Below are 20,007 nucleotides of genomic sequence, written 5' to 3' on the forward strand. Positions count from 1 at the left end.
TGTACAGTAAAGTCACAAATTATTTAGGCCATCATAATTTGTGACCAGTGAGATCCTGGCTATTTGAGGGTTAAATATTTTAAATGAGATATGACTTTAATGAAGTGGTGGCAGAAACATTAAAAACTGTGTTAAAACACTACCAGAGTACTTAGAATAATTTCTTAATCATTTAACAATTTATTAAACGGCCACAGTTGGTTTACATATTTTAACGACAGCATATAGGCATTCAGTGCGATGGTCCGTCACGCAGTTTTCAGAATCAAATACAAAGTAATACATTATATTTTCTCCGTCAGTGCGTTGGTAATAAAGAGGGAGCTGTGAATCTATGCTGTGAATCATAGACATAGTATAAGAGTAGACCCCGCATTGGCTGCTCTGGCGCAGGAAATACGGCGGCCATCTTGGAGAGGTCGTCCCTCCTACTTTGCTCAATCAAAACAGCAGAAGATGCCTCAGCACTGAGGATATTGTTGTTCTGATCGACGGATTATTGATGTGAGGCTCCACAGACAACATTTCACAAGTAAGATGGACATATTATTGTGTATATTTTGGGATTAGAATATTACTTTACTGTATTTATGTCCACCAGCGAGATACCAGCTAATATTAGCTACAGTGCTTGGTATAATACTGGTTCAGCCGCTATGAAGGATAACTGAGATTCTGTAAATTAAAAAAATAATAATTCTCTAACATTGACTTAGATTATCTGACACAAGAGCCTATATTTGAAATTAAACAATGTAACATACATTATAAAACTTACGTATTATAACATTCACCAGCAAAGTTTACACAGGTGGTAAAGACTATTATTTATATGTAATTCTTTCACTCTGTCAAAAGTAAGATACATCCCAAATCTTCCGTTATTGTTTTCATAAAGACACAATGTGAGGAAGAAGAGGGAGAATCTATAAAGAGAGACGGATTCACTGATGAATCTCACATCGGATTTTGGACTCAATCTCAGCTGCTGAATCTCTGAAGCTAGAACTCATCGGCTGGAAAACATATATATCTAACATGTATCCAATATATATTATTCAGTATTAATCATTATTTGTCATTCCATCCATCCATTTTCTTGACACCCTTGTCCGTCAGTGGGGTCGGGATGGTTGCTGGTGCCTCTCCAGCTAACGTTCCGGGTGAGAGGCGGGGTCACCCTGGACAGGTCACCAGTCTGTCGCAGGGCAACATAGAGACACACAACCTAGGGAGAATTTAGAGAAGCCAATTAACCTGACAGTCATGTTTTTGGACTGTGGGAGGAAACCAGAGTACCTGGAGAAAGCCCAGGCATGCACAGGGAGAACATGCAAGCTCCATGCAGAGAGACCGGGGCCGGGAATCGAACCCAGAGCCTTCTTTCTGCAAGGCAACAGCTCTACCAGCTGCGCCACTATGCAGCCATTATTTGTCATCATTAATCATTATTTATTTGTGTTTGTATAGTTATATAAATATGTATTGATCTTACTAAATAAATTATGAAATGAATTATGAACGGCTGTGGGCTTTGTAATATGCTCATCATACATCAATATCAGAATATTCCATTCCTATTCTATTGTTATAGCCACTAAGCATATTTAAATATTCTGAACTATGTATTAAAAACATACTTAAATAATACAATTGTTTATAAATGTAGCTTTGATAGATGTTTGAATATGGTTTACAGTAACAAAAAGCATGTTATGATCGATTGAAACAAGGTAAGTACAAACAAGAAAGGCAAATACAACAGTGGAACTATGTAGAAGGAATAATAGAGGCAGATTTCAGAGTGAAAATACAGAGATTGCTAAGGAAAAAAATAACATCATTATGACAATAATAATAACAATAAAAATAATGAAACAATAACTGAAATAGCAACAAGGGGATTTATATATTAGGATTGACATAGATTGACAGGCAATTCCATTAATAATTCAGTCAGGTCTTCAAATGATCCAATACATTTCAGAGATTTCAAATATAACTGAAATTCAGATTAAAAAAAAGTTTAAAAATTGGAGATGATCTCAGCATTCTTTGTTTATGAATAAAAAATTTTGCCAAACAAAATATTAGGTTACAATACATTTCCATCCATCCATCCATCCATCCATCCATCCATCCATCCATCCATCCATCCATCTTCTTTCGCTTATCCAGGGTCGGGTCGCGGGGGCAGCAGCTTCAGAAGGGAGGCCCAGACTTCCCTCCCCAGCCACTTCTTCCAGCTCCTCCGGGGGAATCCCAAGGCGTTCCCAGGCCAGCCGAGAGACATATTTCCATTTTTTTGTTTTCCAATAATACTCCAAAGGTTACCATATCTCTCAAAATAGATTCAGGAAGTGCAATTTTTGATTTGATCCACTTTTCTAAACAATTCCAAAATATTTTGGTGTGATTGCAGTCATAGAAGACGTGGTCTATTGTTTCAACATCACTTTCACAAAATGAGCATTTATTGTCATCAATATTAAAGCAAATTCTTAGTAGCTCTTTTGAGGGGTAAATTGCATTTACAATTTTAAAATGCGTTTCTTTAGCTTTTGGTTGAATGGGGAGTTTTAAATAAAGAGTTCTCAACCTTTCAATTGTTATTTTATCAAACTTGCAAAGAATGTTATTTTTATTTATTTCCCAGGGGCTGATACGTCATTGTGCTACTAAACACATAACGCTGAGTGGAGTGGTGGACCGCTCCAAGATGGCCGCCCTAAATCTCGTCAGCGACAACAGGCGATTTCCGCTAAAGAGCACACGTGTTTCCGCTTGGCAACAGCGCTCCTTCCGCCTACCGACAGATCTGTTGATGCTCTTTATCCCAAAGGATTTTCGTTTAACCTGATTTTTTTCTTGAAATTGAACGTAGCATGAACGCGGGATTAAAAAGCGCCCCTGTTCTGTGCAGATTGTGGTGACAGACAGGCGCAGATCCGGACAATGCTGCGTCTGTTCGGAACATTTCTGTCGAACTTTCAACGCCTTAGAAGATCTGAGGCTAAAAGCTAGCTGGAATAAGCTGTTCCCGTCCAAGAGGCACCGTTGGTGGGAGAAGTAACGAGATGTTGGTAAAAAGTAAAGTTCTGTCATTATTGACATTCTTTAACTAAACTGTTGAACTTTAAGGTTTGATTTGTGCTTCAGCTGGTGACTGCTGGCTACTGAGTGCATGAAAGCATGAGGGTTGCTTTCATGCACTCACTGCTTTAAATCCAACCAAAGTTGTTCACCATCACCTGGATACGAACAGGAAGAGCTGCACCTTCCAGACATGATACCAAATCAGAACATGATAGCAAAATGTGCCCTAATGATGCTTTTCATGAAGGTATTCAGGAAGTGGGTTTTATCTGGAGAAACCACTTGCAGTATTAGCTGTTTATGTGTTGAAAGTGTTTGATTTGTTTGCAGATAGCTGCTAGTTTCTTTGTTTTGCTAATAATTGTCTTCTGCGTGGGGTTTGAACGGAACACATTTACAGTACAAGAAAGGTTCCAGTTGGCTTTAGAAGACAGGCTTTGGAGAAATGTTTAAGAGCTCAATACTAGTTGAAAACTTAGTTTAAAACTCATTTTTACAGTATTTGGTTTTATTGGATTTTTTTAAATTGATTTGAGTTTTATTCAGCTTTTTCTTTCAGATTGGGAACCTTTAAGGTTCTGTTAGGGTTAGGGTTGGGGTTAAACCCAGAAAAGGGGCAGGTTAGCTCTCACCTAATGATTTAATGAGGATTTTCTCCAATCAAGGGAATTTGCCAAAACATGTTGTTAGATAATGGCAACAGAGTTATATCACAGTCACCAGGTCTCCATAACAATAATTAGACTAACTAGATGCTAACCAGTTGGTAACAATTACAGAATTCAGTGGTGGAACTAGAATTGTGTAGTTTGATCTGATGAGACTCGAGTCCCTTTCAGATAATAGTTCCAGAGTAAATATTCACCTCCAGAAGGCCGTTTAGTTTGGTTTGGTCTTTCACATCATAGGTCACCTGTGTGTTCTGCATACTTTCATAGTATGCAGCTGGAGTTGTGGAACTAAAGAGACCCGTCTTGCAGGTTGCAACATTCATTGATAGTCTTGAGTAAAATAGCCATAAGTCACTGGACTCAGGTCGGTGATTTGATCCTCATGCAGGTTGCTTTCATGCATTCAGTGCTTTAAATTCAACCAACGTTGTTCACCATCTTTGAAATGTTATCTACATCAGATTCTGCTGATGAACATATTTTACAGACTCTGCTGTTGCTGCAGTCTTCACTTTAAGTGTGACATAGTGAAATGACACATTGTACAATCCCATATAACTGTTGACGGGTTACAGGTCTGGAACTTCCTGAGAAGCATAAGAGGTGTAATGTTGGTGTCCTATTGTTTTCTAATCCAGATTACCACTCTAGACCATAGATTTGTCTTTCTAACAAAATTAGTACACACCATCCATTTTCAGAAACAGAGCTAACATGACCCATGGAAAAACTAAATTCCATTCATTTCATATGTTTCTTTTTTTGTTTATCTTGGAGAGCAAAGATTCCTTCATGCACAGTGACGGACGATCAGTTCAACACAAAGTTCAACACTTTTTTTGGAGGAATAATATCTCTGTCCAGAAACATCGATTTTGTGCAAATGCTGTTAATCTGAATCTTTAGCTGAGGTACATGACCTGCCAGTGACATATAGAGCATGTAGACAGGAGCTGGTGTGAGTAAAAATATCCTGGTTTTATGATGTGGAATTTAAAACGGAACATAATCAAATTCCTTTTATTTCAGTCACAAAGCAGCATTTGTCTGTATTGCCAGTAAAATGAAGTTATTTTATCTATAACAATTATTTCTGAGTATTTTTAAACACAGACTGAAGCAAAAGTACAGAGTAAACCTGCAAACATTCATGCTGGTTTTCATGAACTAATAGTTATCCTTGTTGGTTGTTCAGCTTTCGGTAGCGTAATCTTTTATAGCAGGAACAGTCTGAGGCACTCGCCTAGTTTCCAAGTTGCAGTTGCATGGTTGCAGTGTCTTGCAACCATGCAAGACACTGCAACCATGCAGTCTGCAACTATGGTTGCAGACACCATGCAGTGTCTGCAACCATGCAAGACACTGCATGGTTGCAGTGTCTTGCAACCACAGATGCTGCTGTGAGGCAAAGAATGGGGATCTTAAATTCTATTTAACTAAATGGTTGCAGGTGGCATAAAATCACAAGAACCCAGTGCTAAGTACAAGTTAGAGACTCTAATATGAATAATTTCTAAATACTTTGATATGGTTGTCTTTGGTGTTTAGGATTTTTGCTCCTTTCTGGTAATTTTTTTTTCCATCTGTTCAGGTCACTGGTCATGTCACGGTCCCTGCAGCGAGCTGAGATTCTGTTCAGAAGCACTTTTAATCCCAGTTTTCCCAGTTTGAAGTGTCTGTTCCATGTTCCGAGTCAAGATGAAGAGGAGGAAAACCTCGTTGTGGCTCACAACCTTGTGTCGCGCTCCTCTGCACGTCTGCAGCGAATGCAGCAGCATCTTCTGACAGTGGTGTTGCAGGACCCACCGGTGGGAGGGGGCCAGATGGGATCCCTACCAGTGAGTTCAAGCAAATATCTGTCACTTTCTGTTTTAACTATGATCGAGTCACATTGAAAGTAGGGTGGGCTGTTCCAATTGAAGGTGGTCTTTTTGTCCTGTCCTCCTCTCTCCTCTAGGGGCAGTACAGAGCTCTGTGGAGGCTCTTTGAGCAGCGATCTCTGCTGCTCTTCATACATGAATACATCAGAAGGCTTCATCTGTCAACAGCTTTCATATCCAGACTGAAACACTTGTTGCAGCATCAGCTCATGGAAATTCACTTAATGCAAACTAAGGTCACAGGAAAGCAGAACCCTTAAAAACACTCTTCTCTTTTAGCTGTGGGTGGAGGGATGGATTGTTTGCTCTGTTGGAATTATAGTTTTTTGTTTTACATTAAGGCAGTTCTCTCTTTTACTATTTTCTTTCTCTGTTTTCTGAGTGAGGCAAAATGGTCTCAGTCTCTCAGATTGACACCATAGTGAAATGACACATTGTACAATCCCATATGCACTAACTTGCATTTTAAAAGTTGGTGGTAACTGACAGAAATTGGCAGCATTGGTGATTACTGATTTTAATCTGTTTTAAGACATTTTCTTTGTTCTTTTGATGAACTTTATATCATGATTTCATTGAGGGGAAAAAAATTATTTTATGATACCTTGGCAGATTGACACTCCACTGATCAGTATGACTGTAAAGGGAAGTAACAGTATCAGGTCTGCCAGAGCTGGACAGACTCTGTAGGCTGCATCCTATAGGATTTCATTTAGCTGTGAATGGTGTTAAAGCTGCTTTACATGAAAGTATTCACAAGTGCAAATTACTGTTCTGTTGTTTTTTAAAAGAAAGATATGGAAGTAAAAAACTATTAGTAATAGACTATGTGTGCATTTCCTGACCTTTGTGGGGACGTCTGACTAACAAACCTTTAGTGTGTCAGAAGCTACTCTCAACCATTGTCGCTTTCTTTTCAGGTCCTGCCCGGCTCACCTTCATCCAGAATCAGCCTTGTCTCTCTAAGTCAGGAGTTTCGACTTCATCTGAACCACAGGAGTTTCTTCACCAGCCGAGTCCATTCTGACCACTATCTGAGACGGGCACTAGTTTCACACACCAAAATGCTGGAGGAGATGAAACGGACTCTAAACCTACTTGGTCTACAACTTTTGTTCCTAATGGAGCAATGTGTATATGGTATTCTGTCTGTGATTGGGAAGACTGAATTGGACTTGGTACCCAGAGATGTTCTGGAGGACATTTTATCAGGAACAGACCTGTACAGTCAGGCTGTGGAGGAGCATAAAGTCCAGCTGAGGATGTTGGTTTTGCAGGAGGCACATAAATTCATATTCTTTAGCAGTCTTCCAAAGATTATAAGACATCGTGCTTCTGCTGTGTCAGTCAGAGGTCTGATGAGTGTCTTGGCTGTCCATCGGGCAGAAATGATTGCCAGACTACTGGACCTCTGGATTTCTGAGGAGAGCTGTCATGTTTGCAAGGTTCATTGCACTCACCAAATATTCTGTGATAACTTCAGGAGTCCAGAGTCTGAATGCAGCTGTAGCTTTCCCAAGTGGACCTGGGAACAGATGTGGCAGACATATCTGAATTCCTCTCCTCTTCTCGTTAGTATTCAGCCTTCTGTGCAGATGTTGTCACAGCAAATATCTGATAAATGCTCCCCTATTTACAGCCCTAATCGCTCCTTGCAGAGTTCTGCTTTAGAAATTCAACTCCCTGTTTTGGTGAAACTGTCTTCTTTCCAAAATAAAGAAGAAAGCTCAAGAAAAACCAGAACCAGCCAGAGCCAAACATGCATAACTCATTCTGGACTCACTCAGTTCAGTGCAGAGGCAGCTCAGTCTAACCTGGAAGGTTTAGAAAATTGTGACTGTCCTTCACCCTCTGTAGCCACCTCCCATCATGCCTCAGCCCTGCCTCCTCCTCAGGTGGACCAGTCTTCTGTAGATCCACTGCTTCAGGTCCTCATGACCTCCACTGACCTGCTGGCTCCACTGGCACTTCAAAGGCCAACATCAGAAGAAGCAGCTGCTCAGCTCATCTCGGTCTCAGCTCCTGGTGTGGCCGCTAGGAAGGCTGGATCAGTCGGTGTTACTGCAGCAGCTCAGTTGGAGATGTTCAGACAGCAGAGCGTCATTGGGACCAACACACAGGACTGGACCCGGGTCAAAACCACATCGGGAGCAGATGCTCCAGAAAGGTAGGGGCAGCATGAGCAGGAAAATGATTGCTGCTTGGTGCCATTGTTTGGCAGTTTTAGAAAACAGTCACACTTTTCCTTTTTTGTGGACGTTTGTCATTTTCCACTGGCAGTGACTAAAGTTAATGACTGAAAGGCGCCTGATCCTGTGTTCATCAGCATTCGGGTCATGATATTTTTCCTCGACTTCTCATGGGTTAATGATGAAGAGACTGTTTATGCTTTTCAGTTCTGGTGATCTGAAGGATGAGGACTTGAGGAGAAGAGGCAGAGATGGAACAAGGTTAAGCACTGTGGAGCCAGAGTGTGTCGGTGGGCCTCACTCTGTGCAGTGGATGGACATGGGTCGATCAGTTCTCCTTGCTGATCTGCTCCAACACTATCAGTCTCAGCTGTTGGTCTTCTGCTCTAATGCTCTGCGGCTTAAACTCCACACAGCAGCAGCAGGAAACTCTTCAGGCAGCATTAACCTTCAAGATGATCGCAGGAGCTTTCAGACCCTGCACAATGTTACTCATGCTTTAGAAACAGGTAACCTGCACATTTCCTCTCTGCCCACTGTGTTGCACACATACACACTGTTGTGTATTTTTGGCGTTTTAAGAAGCCTGCACTACTGTCCTCTTATGATATTGGTCAGAGTATCTGTTTCTGCAAAATGCAGGTCATCTCAGGCTAGTTTTCTGAATAGATGATGTGGCATGTGGTGTTAAAGACATTCAAACGTCTTACCCCAGGCTTGTCATATGAGAGATCAAGTCAGGTCAGCAAGTTAAAATTAACCAAACTTTAATAAAATGCAAATGATTTTGGAGATCAGACAGAAAAATGCATCCAAAGACTCAGTTAGATCTGGTATCCATTCTGCCCACAGCCTTAAATATTTAACCTACACCTTAAGCTGCACAACAAACGCTTCTGGAATATTGCAGCACTGTCTGCTCGCATAACCAATGATTTGTGTTACTTTCAACAGTGTCAGTTTATCAGTCCTACTTCCTAATAAGGAATTGTTGTTTCCTAGATTTTGTAGCTCCAGGTGCAGGCCCAGCCTGGTTGGATCTACCTGACCAGGACAGAAATGTGCGCATAATATTCCACAAGCGCCACAGCATATTATTATATATATTACATATTATTATAGCAGATCACTCAGTTAATTAATATAAGCTTGAATACCTGCTGATAAAGGAGCCAATCTAGAAATCTGTAAGAACAAAGAAAACAGTCACATTTCAGCCATGTAAACATGCTAGTGGAACTGTTTGGTTGGACTAGGCCAGAATGAATCTGATGGATCTATAGATACTTGCAGAACTAGTTCACTGAACATTTATTGTTAGTCAGAATTCTGAAATTACGTAATACATTTTAGAAGTAAAAAAAAAAAAGAAACTAATGGGAAATGTAGCTAAATAACATTTCTTAAATAGATTTGAGGCTCCGATTTTGGAAGAGGGAAGTCCTCATGTCGCCCTCCTTTCTGAAGCCATTTGGTATCTGACATAAATTTGTTATAAAAATATTACTGATTAAACTTTAACATAAAGCTACATAATTTTTAAAGTGTAATCAGTAATACTTTTATAACAGATTTGTGTCAGATCATGAGTTCTTGGTTAATGTCAAGTTGTCATAACAAAGACATTTTGAATAATGTCAACTTTGTATTTAATGTCTCATGATTTATCGAATGACACTTTATGACAACAGTCATGAATATTCATGAAGACTTATTCATGTTTATGACAGGAGTTATGTCAGTCTTATTCACAGCCTGTCAAATAAAGCTTTACCAACTTTCCTAACTGTGAATTCCTTGATGACTTTAGGGAATCAAACTGCTGCTGGAAGATCAAGTCTGCAGTAGAGTTTATATTGTCTGTTAGGGTTTCAGGCTTGTGTTCTGTTCTGTTCCTGTGAACAGTGAGTATTTACAAAACTGGATTTATTTTGTTCTGTGTATTTTAGGTCTGTTTCCAAAGGCATTCCGAACCATACTGGAGCACTTCAGGCTGTATTTGTTTGTCCAGTCAGCACACGCCCACTGGGACTCTGGTTAGTGCTGCACTCACAATCTAATGGTCCCAACCAGTCAGTTAGCACGTCTCAAACATCAACTGCAAAGTGCTTTACATGAATCAATGTACAGGGAAGAAGCAACAAACTTCCTTCACCTCATACGCTCATAAAGATGGATAGATATTGCATTCACTGTAGATATCACTATGGCAACTAATGAAGCAGGCCTTACTGGCAATTCTACAAAAAAATATATTTGTGTTTTTGCTGTTAAACATATAAACTAAACATTAAAATTGATACCAATTAGATGGTTAATGAAAAGTTGAGATCAGGTGAGAATAAATGGAAAAAATAATTTTTGGAGACCTCTTGGAAATAAACAGCAGTTAAAAACAGGCACAGCATAAAACCCAAAAAGATTCAATAAAAATATACATTTATGTTAAAAAATTAAGATTAAAGTTTTGCTCAAAAGAAATGTCTTGAGTCTGCCTTTAAAATGTTGAATGCTGCCTTCAGCATGCTCCCTGATCTGAGGAGTTTGACGAAGCGGCTAAACACCTGAAGTTTGATCACTTAAAGCATTAACAAAACACTGACACTTTATTAAATTCAGGCCTTAAAGTAGGAAGCCAATAAAGAGACATAAATCACAATGTCAGCTGTCTCTGGTCAAAAAGCATGCTGCTGATTTTTTCATTATTTGCTGTGATAAAATGTACTTTATCATGTAATACAAGACTGTTATGATAATCTGTTTTGCTATTAATAATGCATGGATCAGAGTTCTTGCATTGACTTGGGAGATAAAGGGTATACTTTTTTCAATGTGTGTTTAATGTCTTACTGTCTGAATTTATATATGGCTACATAAAAAATATATATGCTGTCAAATATTCTAAGATGTATACCTAGCCTGGGTATTTGCAATAACTCTAGATGGCAGCAAAGTGATTCCATATTGACCCTTGGTATTTGTTGACTTTGCCTCACCAGGCATTAGTGGTAAATAGACATGATTGGCTTTAAGAGGTCTCTCTTGTAAATGAGACATTGATGTGCCTTATGACTGTCGACCAGCAGTTGTGTTTTGTCCTAGCTGAGCTGTAATATCAAAATGTGCGTCATCTGTATTAGTGTTTAAATGCATGTTATGTATCGGTGTTATCTTGTCAGGCTGAGGGGTCCCAGGAGAGAATCTCCCTCACCTTGTAAAGTCTTATAATACTGCTGGATCATTTCACTCACAATAAATCTCATCAAATACATTAGAAAGCTTTCACAGCATTACAGTTGTTGTCCTCAGGTGTTTTGGACCTGTAGAAAATCTGCAGCAGACCTGCCTGTAGAAAAAGTCAGATTTTCTTTCGGGGTTGAGGCTTGTACTGAGGTGAGGTTAAACCAAACATTTTGCTGCTTGATGAATCTGATGGAAGCTGCCATGTGGATAGATGCATGTGAGTCCTGCTATGATGATGTGCTACATTGGTGTGTGTGTGTGTGTGTGTCTCATCAGTGGCATGCAGAGGTTTGGGTTCAGCCCTGAAGGATAAATGTGTCAGAAATGAGAGCAGCAGCTCTGCAGCAGCAACTTCAAACGAAGAGGGAAGTGTCCTGATATCACAGACAATGGCACACTTCCTCCAGCTCCTCCCTCCACTGCTGTCATCTCTGTGTTGTTGCCAGTCCAACAGCTCAATGTGTGGTAAGACAATCAGGAAGGAAAAAGTTTGCTCCCCTGCATGTTCACAAACGTTATTCTTTTATTAGTAGAATTTCTTTCATGTTTTAGCTTTTAAAGGGGCCATGTTACGTAAAACAGACTTTTTTGATCTTTACATAATGTATTCCCACATCAAAAACATACCTGAGAGTTGCTTTGACTCCTTCATGCATGTTTGAGAAATCCTTGAATCTCCTTTGGCAACCATTTGGGTTTAGAAATGCTTGCTCTCACTGAGCACCAGCTTGAAGCTTCTCTTCAGAGCTGCAGTATCCAGCAGAGCTTCCGCCTCACAGAGTAATCCTCCTCCACCACTTCCCAACTATGCTCCTTCAGACTAGCAGCAGCAGCAATAAACACCTGGTGGAACTGTGCATCTGCTTAGCTCATTATAAAAAGTACTTTCAGTGAAATGCTACAAAAAACAATGTTGGAGCATAGGAGCATTACTGTGTTATCTTCCTGAAGGTGGCGTGTGGAGCTTCTTAAAGAAACAGGCCCAATTTCAAGGCATTAATTTGTGAAGTCAAATTTCTTTTAAGTTTTTATTTCACACACAAACACACACAAACACCGAACAGCACCTGGACCTGACATGATCCATGCCTACTGGCTGAAGAAACTCACTGCCCTCCATGAGCAACTGGCAGCTCAACTGAACCAGCTGCTACAAAATGGGACTCACCCTGAATGGTTAACTGAAGGGCCCACAATCCTGATCCAGAAGGATCCCTCAAAGGGTTCAGTCCCATCCAACTATCGGCTAATAACCTGTCTCTCTACAACATGGAAGCTCATGTCAGGCATCATAGCGGCTAAGATAAGTGGGCACATAGATGAATACATGAGCACGGGGCAGAAGGGCATAGGCATAAATAGCAGAGGAGCCAAACACCAACTCCTGGTGGACCACCCAGTTGCCTGAGACTGCAAAACCCAACACACCAACCTGTGTACCGCTTGGATTGATTACAAGAAAGCCTATGACTCAATGCCACACACTTGGATCATTGAATGCTTAGAGATGTACAACATCAACAGGACTCTAAGAACCTTCATTGCAAACTCGATGAGGCTGTGGAAAACCACCCTTGAAGCCAACTGCAAGCCACTTGCACAAGTGTCCATCAAATGTGGCATATACCAAGGAGATGCTCTGTCCCCACTGCTGTTCTGCATCTGAACCCCCTCAGCCAAATCATCATCAAGACTTGCTACGGTACCGACTCAAGAATGGGCCACGATCAGTCACCTCCTCTACATGGATGACATCAAGCTGTACGCCAAGAGCGACCGAGACATCAACTCATTGGTCCACACCACCAGGATCTACAGCACTGACATTGGGATGTCATTCGGACTAGAGAAGTGTGGTCGGATGGTTACAAAGAGAGGAAGGTCGCCCACACAGAAGGGGTCTCAGTCCCAGGAGGAACAATAGCAGACATAGAGCACAGCTACAAGTACCTGGGAATACCACAAGCAAATGGCAACCTCGATGAGGTCACAAGGAAAGGAGCCACAGCCAAATACCTCCAACGAATAAGGCAAGTCCTAAGAAGCCAGCTCAATGGCAAGAACAAGATCCATGCAATAAACAGCTATGCCTTACAGGTAATCAGATACCCTGCAGGAATAATTAGCTGGCCAATGGAAGAGATGAAGGCCACGGATGTTAAGACTAGGAAGCTACTAACCATGCATGGAGGGTTCCACCCCAAATCCAGCACCCTGAGACTGAACACGAGCCATAAGGAAGGAGGCAGAGGACTAGTGAGTGTGAGAGCCACTGTCCAGGATGAAACATCCAAGATCCATAAATACATCAAGGACAAAGCCTCAACAGACGATGTGCTCAGCGAATGTGTCAGACAATGGGGAACAGAAGACAAGGTGCTGGAAGTACCATCATGAGAGGACAAGCCCCTACGTGGGAGGTACCACCGCAAATAACTGAAGTGGCTGATATCAGGAATCCTACCAATGGCTGGAGAAAGCTGGACTCGAGGACAGCACAGAGGCTCTCATCCTGGCTGCCAGGAACAGGCCCTAAACACAGAGCAATAGAGGCTCAGATCTACCACACCAGACAAGACCCACTGTGTAGGTTGTGCAAGGAGGCCCTGAGACAGTCCAGCACATAACAGCAGGGTGCAAGATGCTGGCAGGGAAAGCATACATGGAACGACATAACCAAGTGGTGGGCATAGTGTACAGGAACATCTGTATGGACTGGAAGCCCCGAGATCAAAGTGGTGCTGTAGCACACAATGAAACGCATAATATTGACCCTTCAGTTTTTCATTGGAAATAACAGAAACCTTCTAGAGACGTTGGCAGTTAATCTAAAGGGATGAACTTTAATTTATCTGTGACAATAAAACAGCCTGTGGCTTTTGAAGAAATTGGTAATTCTTCTAACATCAGTTATTTATGGTTAATGATTTTATTTTTTAAGGGTTTAACTTTTTTATTCTTGCTATTCTGTACCATTTTGTTTAGACCCCTGCTAGAAAGAAGCATTTTTCCAACTCAAGTTAAATAAAACCAAAGCAACTTCAAATACTGTCTCTTTGAGGGTATTTACTGTATCCTTCTCCCTCCAGAATTTTTTGGCCTTCTCCTGCCCAGCTGTGTACTGCAGAGATGGACTGTTGGTTTGCTGCTAGCTTCGATCCAAATCTCTACAGTCTGGATCATGTCCAAAGCACACCAGTTCCTTTCTTCGTGGAGTCCTAATAAGTTCCTTCTCGTCACCCAGGGAGATCTCAGAGTGAGCTGCTCATTGATTTCAAAGACCTTGTTTCCACAAATGTTTTCAATAATTAGACAATCATAGAATTCAGTTGCACACTTTACCCTATGAGTGCAGTTTGTTGAGAATAATTTGTATGTTTTTTGTTTTTTTTGTTTACCAAAGTTTAGTAAACTTTGTACTCAAATAATTATTAAATCTGAAAAGAAAATCATGCCACGTAAAGATAAAATCCTGGTCAGTAGTCACCAGCTGTGCTCTGTTTTATGATGTCAGATGCACTTTCTCACTGTCATCTTTATCTGCCTTGCCTGTATACAGCCAACACATCTGAGCACAATAATGGTTCACATTTACAGTATAATTCATTTACAAAAGTTTCCATCACAACTGGACTACTGCCAAAGAGAGTGGAGTTTAATGTTTGGCTTTATTCACTCCAAACTATTCAAAGACAGATTCAAACCACTCTGAACATCCTTTAGTTTTGGACTAAAGGAAATGTACACCATAGCATTCTATATCTATAGACAGAGATGAGGGAAATATTTGCTCAGTCGTCCACTAACCTGACACCAACACTTTCCTAACTCCGCCAAAGAAGTCAGCCACTGTTAACCTAAGCAGAACTACACTGATCTCTGCTCAGATACCAACCTAGTCTTTACTAACCAGCTCCATGAGTAGGTCGCTTTGGACTTTCAACATTGACTGAGACACATGTTCCCATCTTCAGATCACAAGTACATTTATGGAACATTGAGCAGACCCACAGAAGTGGAATATGAAGACTACTAAAGGTAGCCTCACATCTTCTGACAACAAATCATCAGAAAGCCATTATTGTCACAGCTGCTACAGCAGCATCAATAATGTTATGCAGGAGACAATGTTCAGTTGAAAATGTTATGCCAAGCAATGTGTGCATAAACATCAACTACTAAACAAAATCCAGATCAAACTGTTGGCACCTAAAAACTTTTCTTGTATTCATTCACAAGATACTGCCCTACCTTTCTGTCCTGGAATTAGTTTGTTGAGTAAAGACGCACAAATACTTGAGTTTTTTTAGCAGGAATCAGCTATATAAGGTGTATGTAATCCAAAACTATCAGTTTGTTTAGGTAGTGTAAAATGGCTATTGTTTTGTTTTAGATGTTGATGGAGAGCCTGGATAAGACAATTGTCAGACGAAGTCCCTACTCCTGAGTTCAGATTGTGACCATCGTCCCACTCTGCAGAGCCACAGTCAGCATCTACAGAGGCACCAACTGGAAGCTCTTGATCGGGCTGCATGTGAGCTGCAGGTGAGTCTGTGTAGGACAGTTTGTTTCATTGGTGATGCTTGGTCCAGTGTTATTGCCGTCTTTCCTTTGTTCATGTGTGAACATCTGTTTTTTTTCTAAAATGTTCCTTTCATAGCTGATTATTGGACCATTTTCTCACTTTTGTGGCTGTGTCCAGTACATGCTGAGATTGAAAGTAATCTGACATGCTTTATCTTTGAACTTATAAATAAAATTATTTTTTTCATGTTCACACATCAGCATTTTATATAATTTTGACTCCCACTGAATGCATACTTGTTTCAAATGACAGTGGTCCCTAAAATGCTTTCAATTCGAGTTGAGCTGGACCTGTGGTTCCTAAACTGGGTCAAATACTAAACAAGTGTTAGCCTTAGTAGGTTGCCTCAACCAAAAAAGAAAGACTGGTCCCACCCAGCAGAACATTGTAGTATTTCATTTTAATGTCTAAGGTATGTAAACAGACATAGACTGGGTTTTAACCAAGCACAAACCTACCTCCCTATTAGGTATTAACCCAAAAACTACAAAACAATAGGAATAAGCTGGATAACAATATTTTGATGTTCTCAAAGAAGACATGCAAGAGGTACACAAGAAATAGAATATCTTCCCATAGTGCCAAAGATATAAGAATAATTGTTGATCTATATCAGTGGTCCCCAAACTACAGCCCTCCTCCACATTTGGTCCGGCCCCCTGAACAATACCAGAGAGCATTCAGATTTTTTTCATATACCGTATTTTCCGGACTATAAGCTGTTTATATGTGGATTTTTCTTCAACCACCAGGGGGCTCTTTAGCAGGAAGTGAATCATTGGAAGTCAAAATTGGACATAAAAGAAGAAAGCGCCCATTAAAATGGAATTAGGTTTTAATAGGGAATTGAAATTTGAGAATGTTGTTGATCAGTTAAATAGCATTGAGGGGGAAAAAGAAGATTTTTCGGGGGGTTTTTTTATAATACTGGGATCATTATGAGAATTTGAGGTATAGATATTAGGATCCAGTAGATGGCAGTAGTGCAACAATATGGGATGCAAGCTGCTGTTGAAATCTAAAGAAGAAGAAGAAAATGCCCATTTTCTTTTAGCAAAGCGGTTCTCACGTGGGCGGTACCGCCCCCCAGGGGCGTTCAGAGGACGGCATGGGGCGCCGGTGGACATTTTTACAAAGGGGGGCGCTGGGATTCCTTTGGGGGCGTTTGGTCAAAGGTAAACTTTACACCTTAAATCCACAACAATACCAGTTTAGACTTGAGCAACTTGGTAAAACTGTATGTGTAACATTAAATCATGCTTGGCTGCAACTGTATCGATGGCAGCTCTTCTTCTATTCAGTGTTTGTAGCTTCATGGCTCCGCATCAGTTCAGCGTTACACCGGCTGATGACGCTGTGATTCACTTTGTCTGGTATTTATGTAGCTACATATGTTTGGGCAGTTCTGTGATCATGTCAAAGCAGCAATTTATATTAAAAAGTGTTTTATTTCCGTTTGAAAGCTGCCCACTACCATGAAATGACAACAGAAAATCGCTCTTACAAACATGTAATTACTAAAATCACGACTTTGTATCCCTCTGAAAAATGAACCCGTTTAAATAAAGAAATCCTCCATGGGTGATACCACAATAAAGATCGTTCATTTTATAGCGTTAACACGGAGCTGTAAGTGGTCCGACATGAACGGGGTGATTTAACAACACAGCACTTTTAAATTTCAATAATCAGAATACCGAAATTGTTTCCGTTGTTTTAAAAGGTTTATGTCAGTCTGCCTTTCCCCCATCGATGTTTCCCGACCGCCCTGCACCTTAGGGGGTTAAAAAAAAAACGCCTCGCACATTGCGCAAAACTCTGAAACATGAGAAGCGGGCAAAACGGAGCGAAGAACTAGATGTGAAATATGGCATAAAAACAGAGAATCCGAACAGTGAAAAATCAACACATGATGTGAAACACATGACGATTAGGCGGCGCAGCAGGTGATGAGTGAAGATTACTGATGGTTAATAAATTATAAAATAAATCTAGCAACAGGAAGAAACTAAAGTGGACATAGCAATAAACAAAGAGAGGATAAAACTAATCAAAGGAAACTAAATGGAAATGAATGAAGAACAAAATGCAAGAATAAACTAAGAAACTAAAGTAAATACAGAGAATAAGCTGGTATGGCAAGACCTTTAGAGCAATAATTAATACAGAGACTGTATGGCAAGAATAAACAGACACCATTTCCAGATAAAAGGTAAATAATATTGTTGAAGTGCCATGGGTAGGGGCGCAACTACTGAGTAAAGAAACTAGTTGTTTCTTTTATTTAACAAAGAGATCAAAGGAGGGGGAGACAACAGGGAAAAGGACTGGATAACCTTGCCATGGTTCTGACCTTCTGTCTTGGTCTGCAGTGGGGTTTCTGCTTTGCCCACGTACCTAATCACTGTCTCCCTTCCATTCAACTTCTCACCTGAGATGAAACCCTCACTTGCATTTTGTCCCTCGTTGTCTTGAGGACTTTTCTGGTCATTGTTTTCAACATCACAGTGCTCCCTATCACTTCATGGATAAAATAAGGTCCAGAGTAGTCCGCCTCCATCCTGGCACCTTTCCTACCCCGTTTTCTTATGTTGAATAGAAGAACTTCCTCCCCTTCTGTGAAATTGAAATTTTTTAATTTTTTTTGTGCCCGGTTCGCAAAAGCTTTTTTCCCTTTTTTTTTAGCCAATTCGACATTCTCTTCAACCTGGATCTTTGTGTCCTGCTGTCTGTTGTCTCTGTCTTTCACAAATTGGCTGTAGTCCTCTGGTAGGACTATAGAAGACAACTGTATTGTAAAAACACAAACACATTTACATTCAAATCATAACTAACATTACATCAAACTTTGTATGAGAAACTTTACAATGTCTGATGTAGGTGAGGAATTAAGTATTTTCCAGGTACATAGTGCAATTACCAGCCAAAATCACCAATACCTCAGTAGTTATAAAAATGGTGTTAAGTTAAAAAACTGAAATTAAAAGAAACTAGACTTGAAATCACAGTTGCATGGGATAACTTTGAAGTTGGATTCTATGTATATACCAAGCTCCATTTCCTTCAGACACAACCCCTTAAGCAAGTCTTTCCAAAAAACATTTTTCACTTCAGCCTTTATAACTATGTGTCACTGAGAGGTAGACTGTGGGATAACTCAGTCTCACCTGTTATTTTCCAATTACTCATTCCTACTAATCTGGAAGACTGTAGTGTACTGATATTTTAACATGATGTAAAAACTTAAAACCTTAATACACATGAATTTCCATGCAAAAACAGTACATGAGTTTGTAAACTCATATAATGTAACAGAATCGTACCGGCATGTCAACAGGAACTTCAGAAGGAAACCTTGCCTCTCTGCCATACATCAGAAAAAATGGTGAGTATTTCGTGGTGGTGTGGGTTTTCGACCTTAAGGAAAACAAAGTGGCCTCAAGGAACATGTCCCAGTCATCCTGCTTGTCGTTGATAATTTTCTCAGTGCCCTAGAAGAACAGTTTCACAGAACATACTCCAATTTGTAAAAGTTGCTTATGTGTTGCATTTGTTGTGGTATGACATAGCTATAACAAGCTGTACATTGATATAAACCTACAGAAACATGTTACAATGAAAAGCTGCTATTAAAAAATATAAAACAAAACAAAAAAACATGTAAGTTTTCTAATAACTTTCTTACCGCTTAATGTTGTCATTTGTCTTTTCATCCAAGCCGTTGGTTTGAGGATGATGGGCTGCAGTGAAGCTTCTCTGAATTGAAAGTAGATCAGAGTCTACTGTTCATCTAAAACAACATTTAAACAAATTTATTTATTTACCATTTATTTAATAAATGGTTTAACCCTATTTAATAAATGGTAAATAGTAAATAAATGGAAATGTATGAGGCTTCACAGAAATATATATAGTATTAAATGTGGCTTACTGTGTTCACAAATTCTCGTCCCTGGTCAGTGAGAATACGCTGAGGACAGCCGTGCCCGTAAAATATAGAACATAATTTTTGGCAGACTTCCTCAGTGGTCTTAGTCTTGAGAGGGAAAGCCTCCACCCATTTAGAGAAATAATCTGTAGCTGTCAGGATATACTGATTGCCACAAGATGTCAGGGGCATGGGACCGGTCAGATCAATTCCAATCAGCTCTCACACCCCTGACATCTGTTGGGGATGATTACAATGTTATGAGCAACAATGTCCTAGAGGTGATAAACTTCAGGAATCACTGTGGATGGTTACCTTTATGCACTTAAGTTCCCTGACAACTTGGAGGGAGGTCCAACTCTTTGGCACCGGTCACATTGAGACACCTTACAACATAACAGTTTATTGGTTTTAC

At 40.2% G+C, this 20,007-nt stretch overlaps 1 protein-coding gene across 5 annotated transcripts; it reads left to right on the top strand.

Annotated features, from left to right (window-relative positions):
• Window positions 1-393: 393 nt before the first annotated feature.
• LOC103471087 (uncharacterized) lies at window positions 394-15,964 on the top strand. 5 transcript variants are annotated; one of them, XM_081604432.1, is made up of 11 exons: window positions 395-532; window positions 2,657-3,090; window positions 5,359-5,605; window positions 5,725-5,883; window positions 6,568-7,814; window positions 8,044-8,345; window positions 9,786-9,872; window positions 11,356-11,544; window positions 14,169-14,335; window positions 15,054-15,117; window positions 15,473-15,964. In XM_081604432.1, exons 3-10 carry the CDS (start codon window positions 5,369-5,371, stop codon window positions 15,078-15,080), a joined length of 2,415 nt encoding a protein of 804 aa, XP_081460558.1. In that variant the 5' UTR covers window positions 395-532; window positions 2,657-3,090; window positions 5,359-5,368; the 3' UTR covers window positions 15,081-15,117; window positions 15,473-15,964. The 5 variants fall into 5 exon arrangements, 4 of the variants coding, with proteins under 4 accessions (XP_081460558.1, XP_081460554.1, XP_081460555.1 ...); XM_081604428.1 differs by lacking the exon at window positions 15,054-15,117 and having other exon boundaries at window positions 15,473-15,963; XM_081604429.1 differs by lacking the exon at window positions 15,054-15,117 and having other exon boundaries at window positions 2,657-3,083; window positions 15,473-15,963.
• The last annotated feature ends 4,043 nt before the right edge of the window (window positions 15,965-20,007 follow it).

This window comes from Poecilia reticulata, unplaced genomic scaffold, assembly GCF_904066995.2.
Source record: "Poecilia reticulata unplaced genomic scaffold, P_reticulata-male-v2 Scaffold_76, whole genome shotgun sequence".
In the NCBI taxonomy this organism is placed as follows: Eukaryota; Metazoa; Chordata; class Actinopteri; order Cyprinodontiformes; family Poeciliidae; genus Poecilia; species Poecilia reticulata.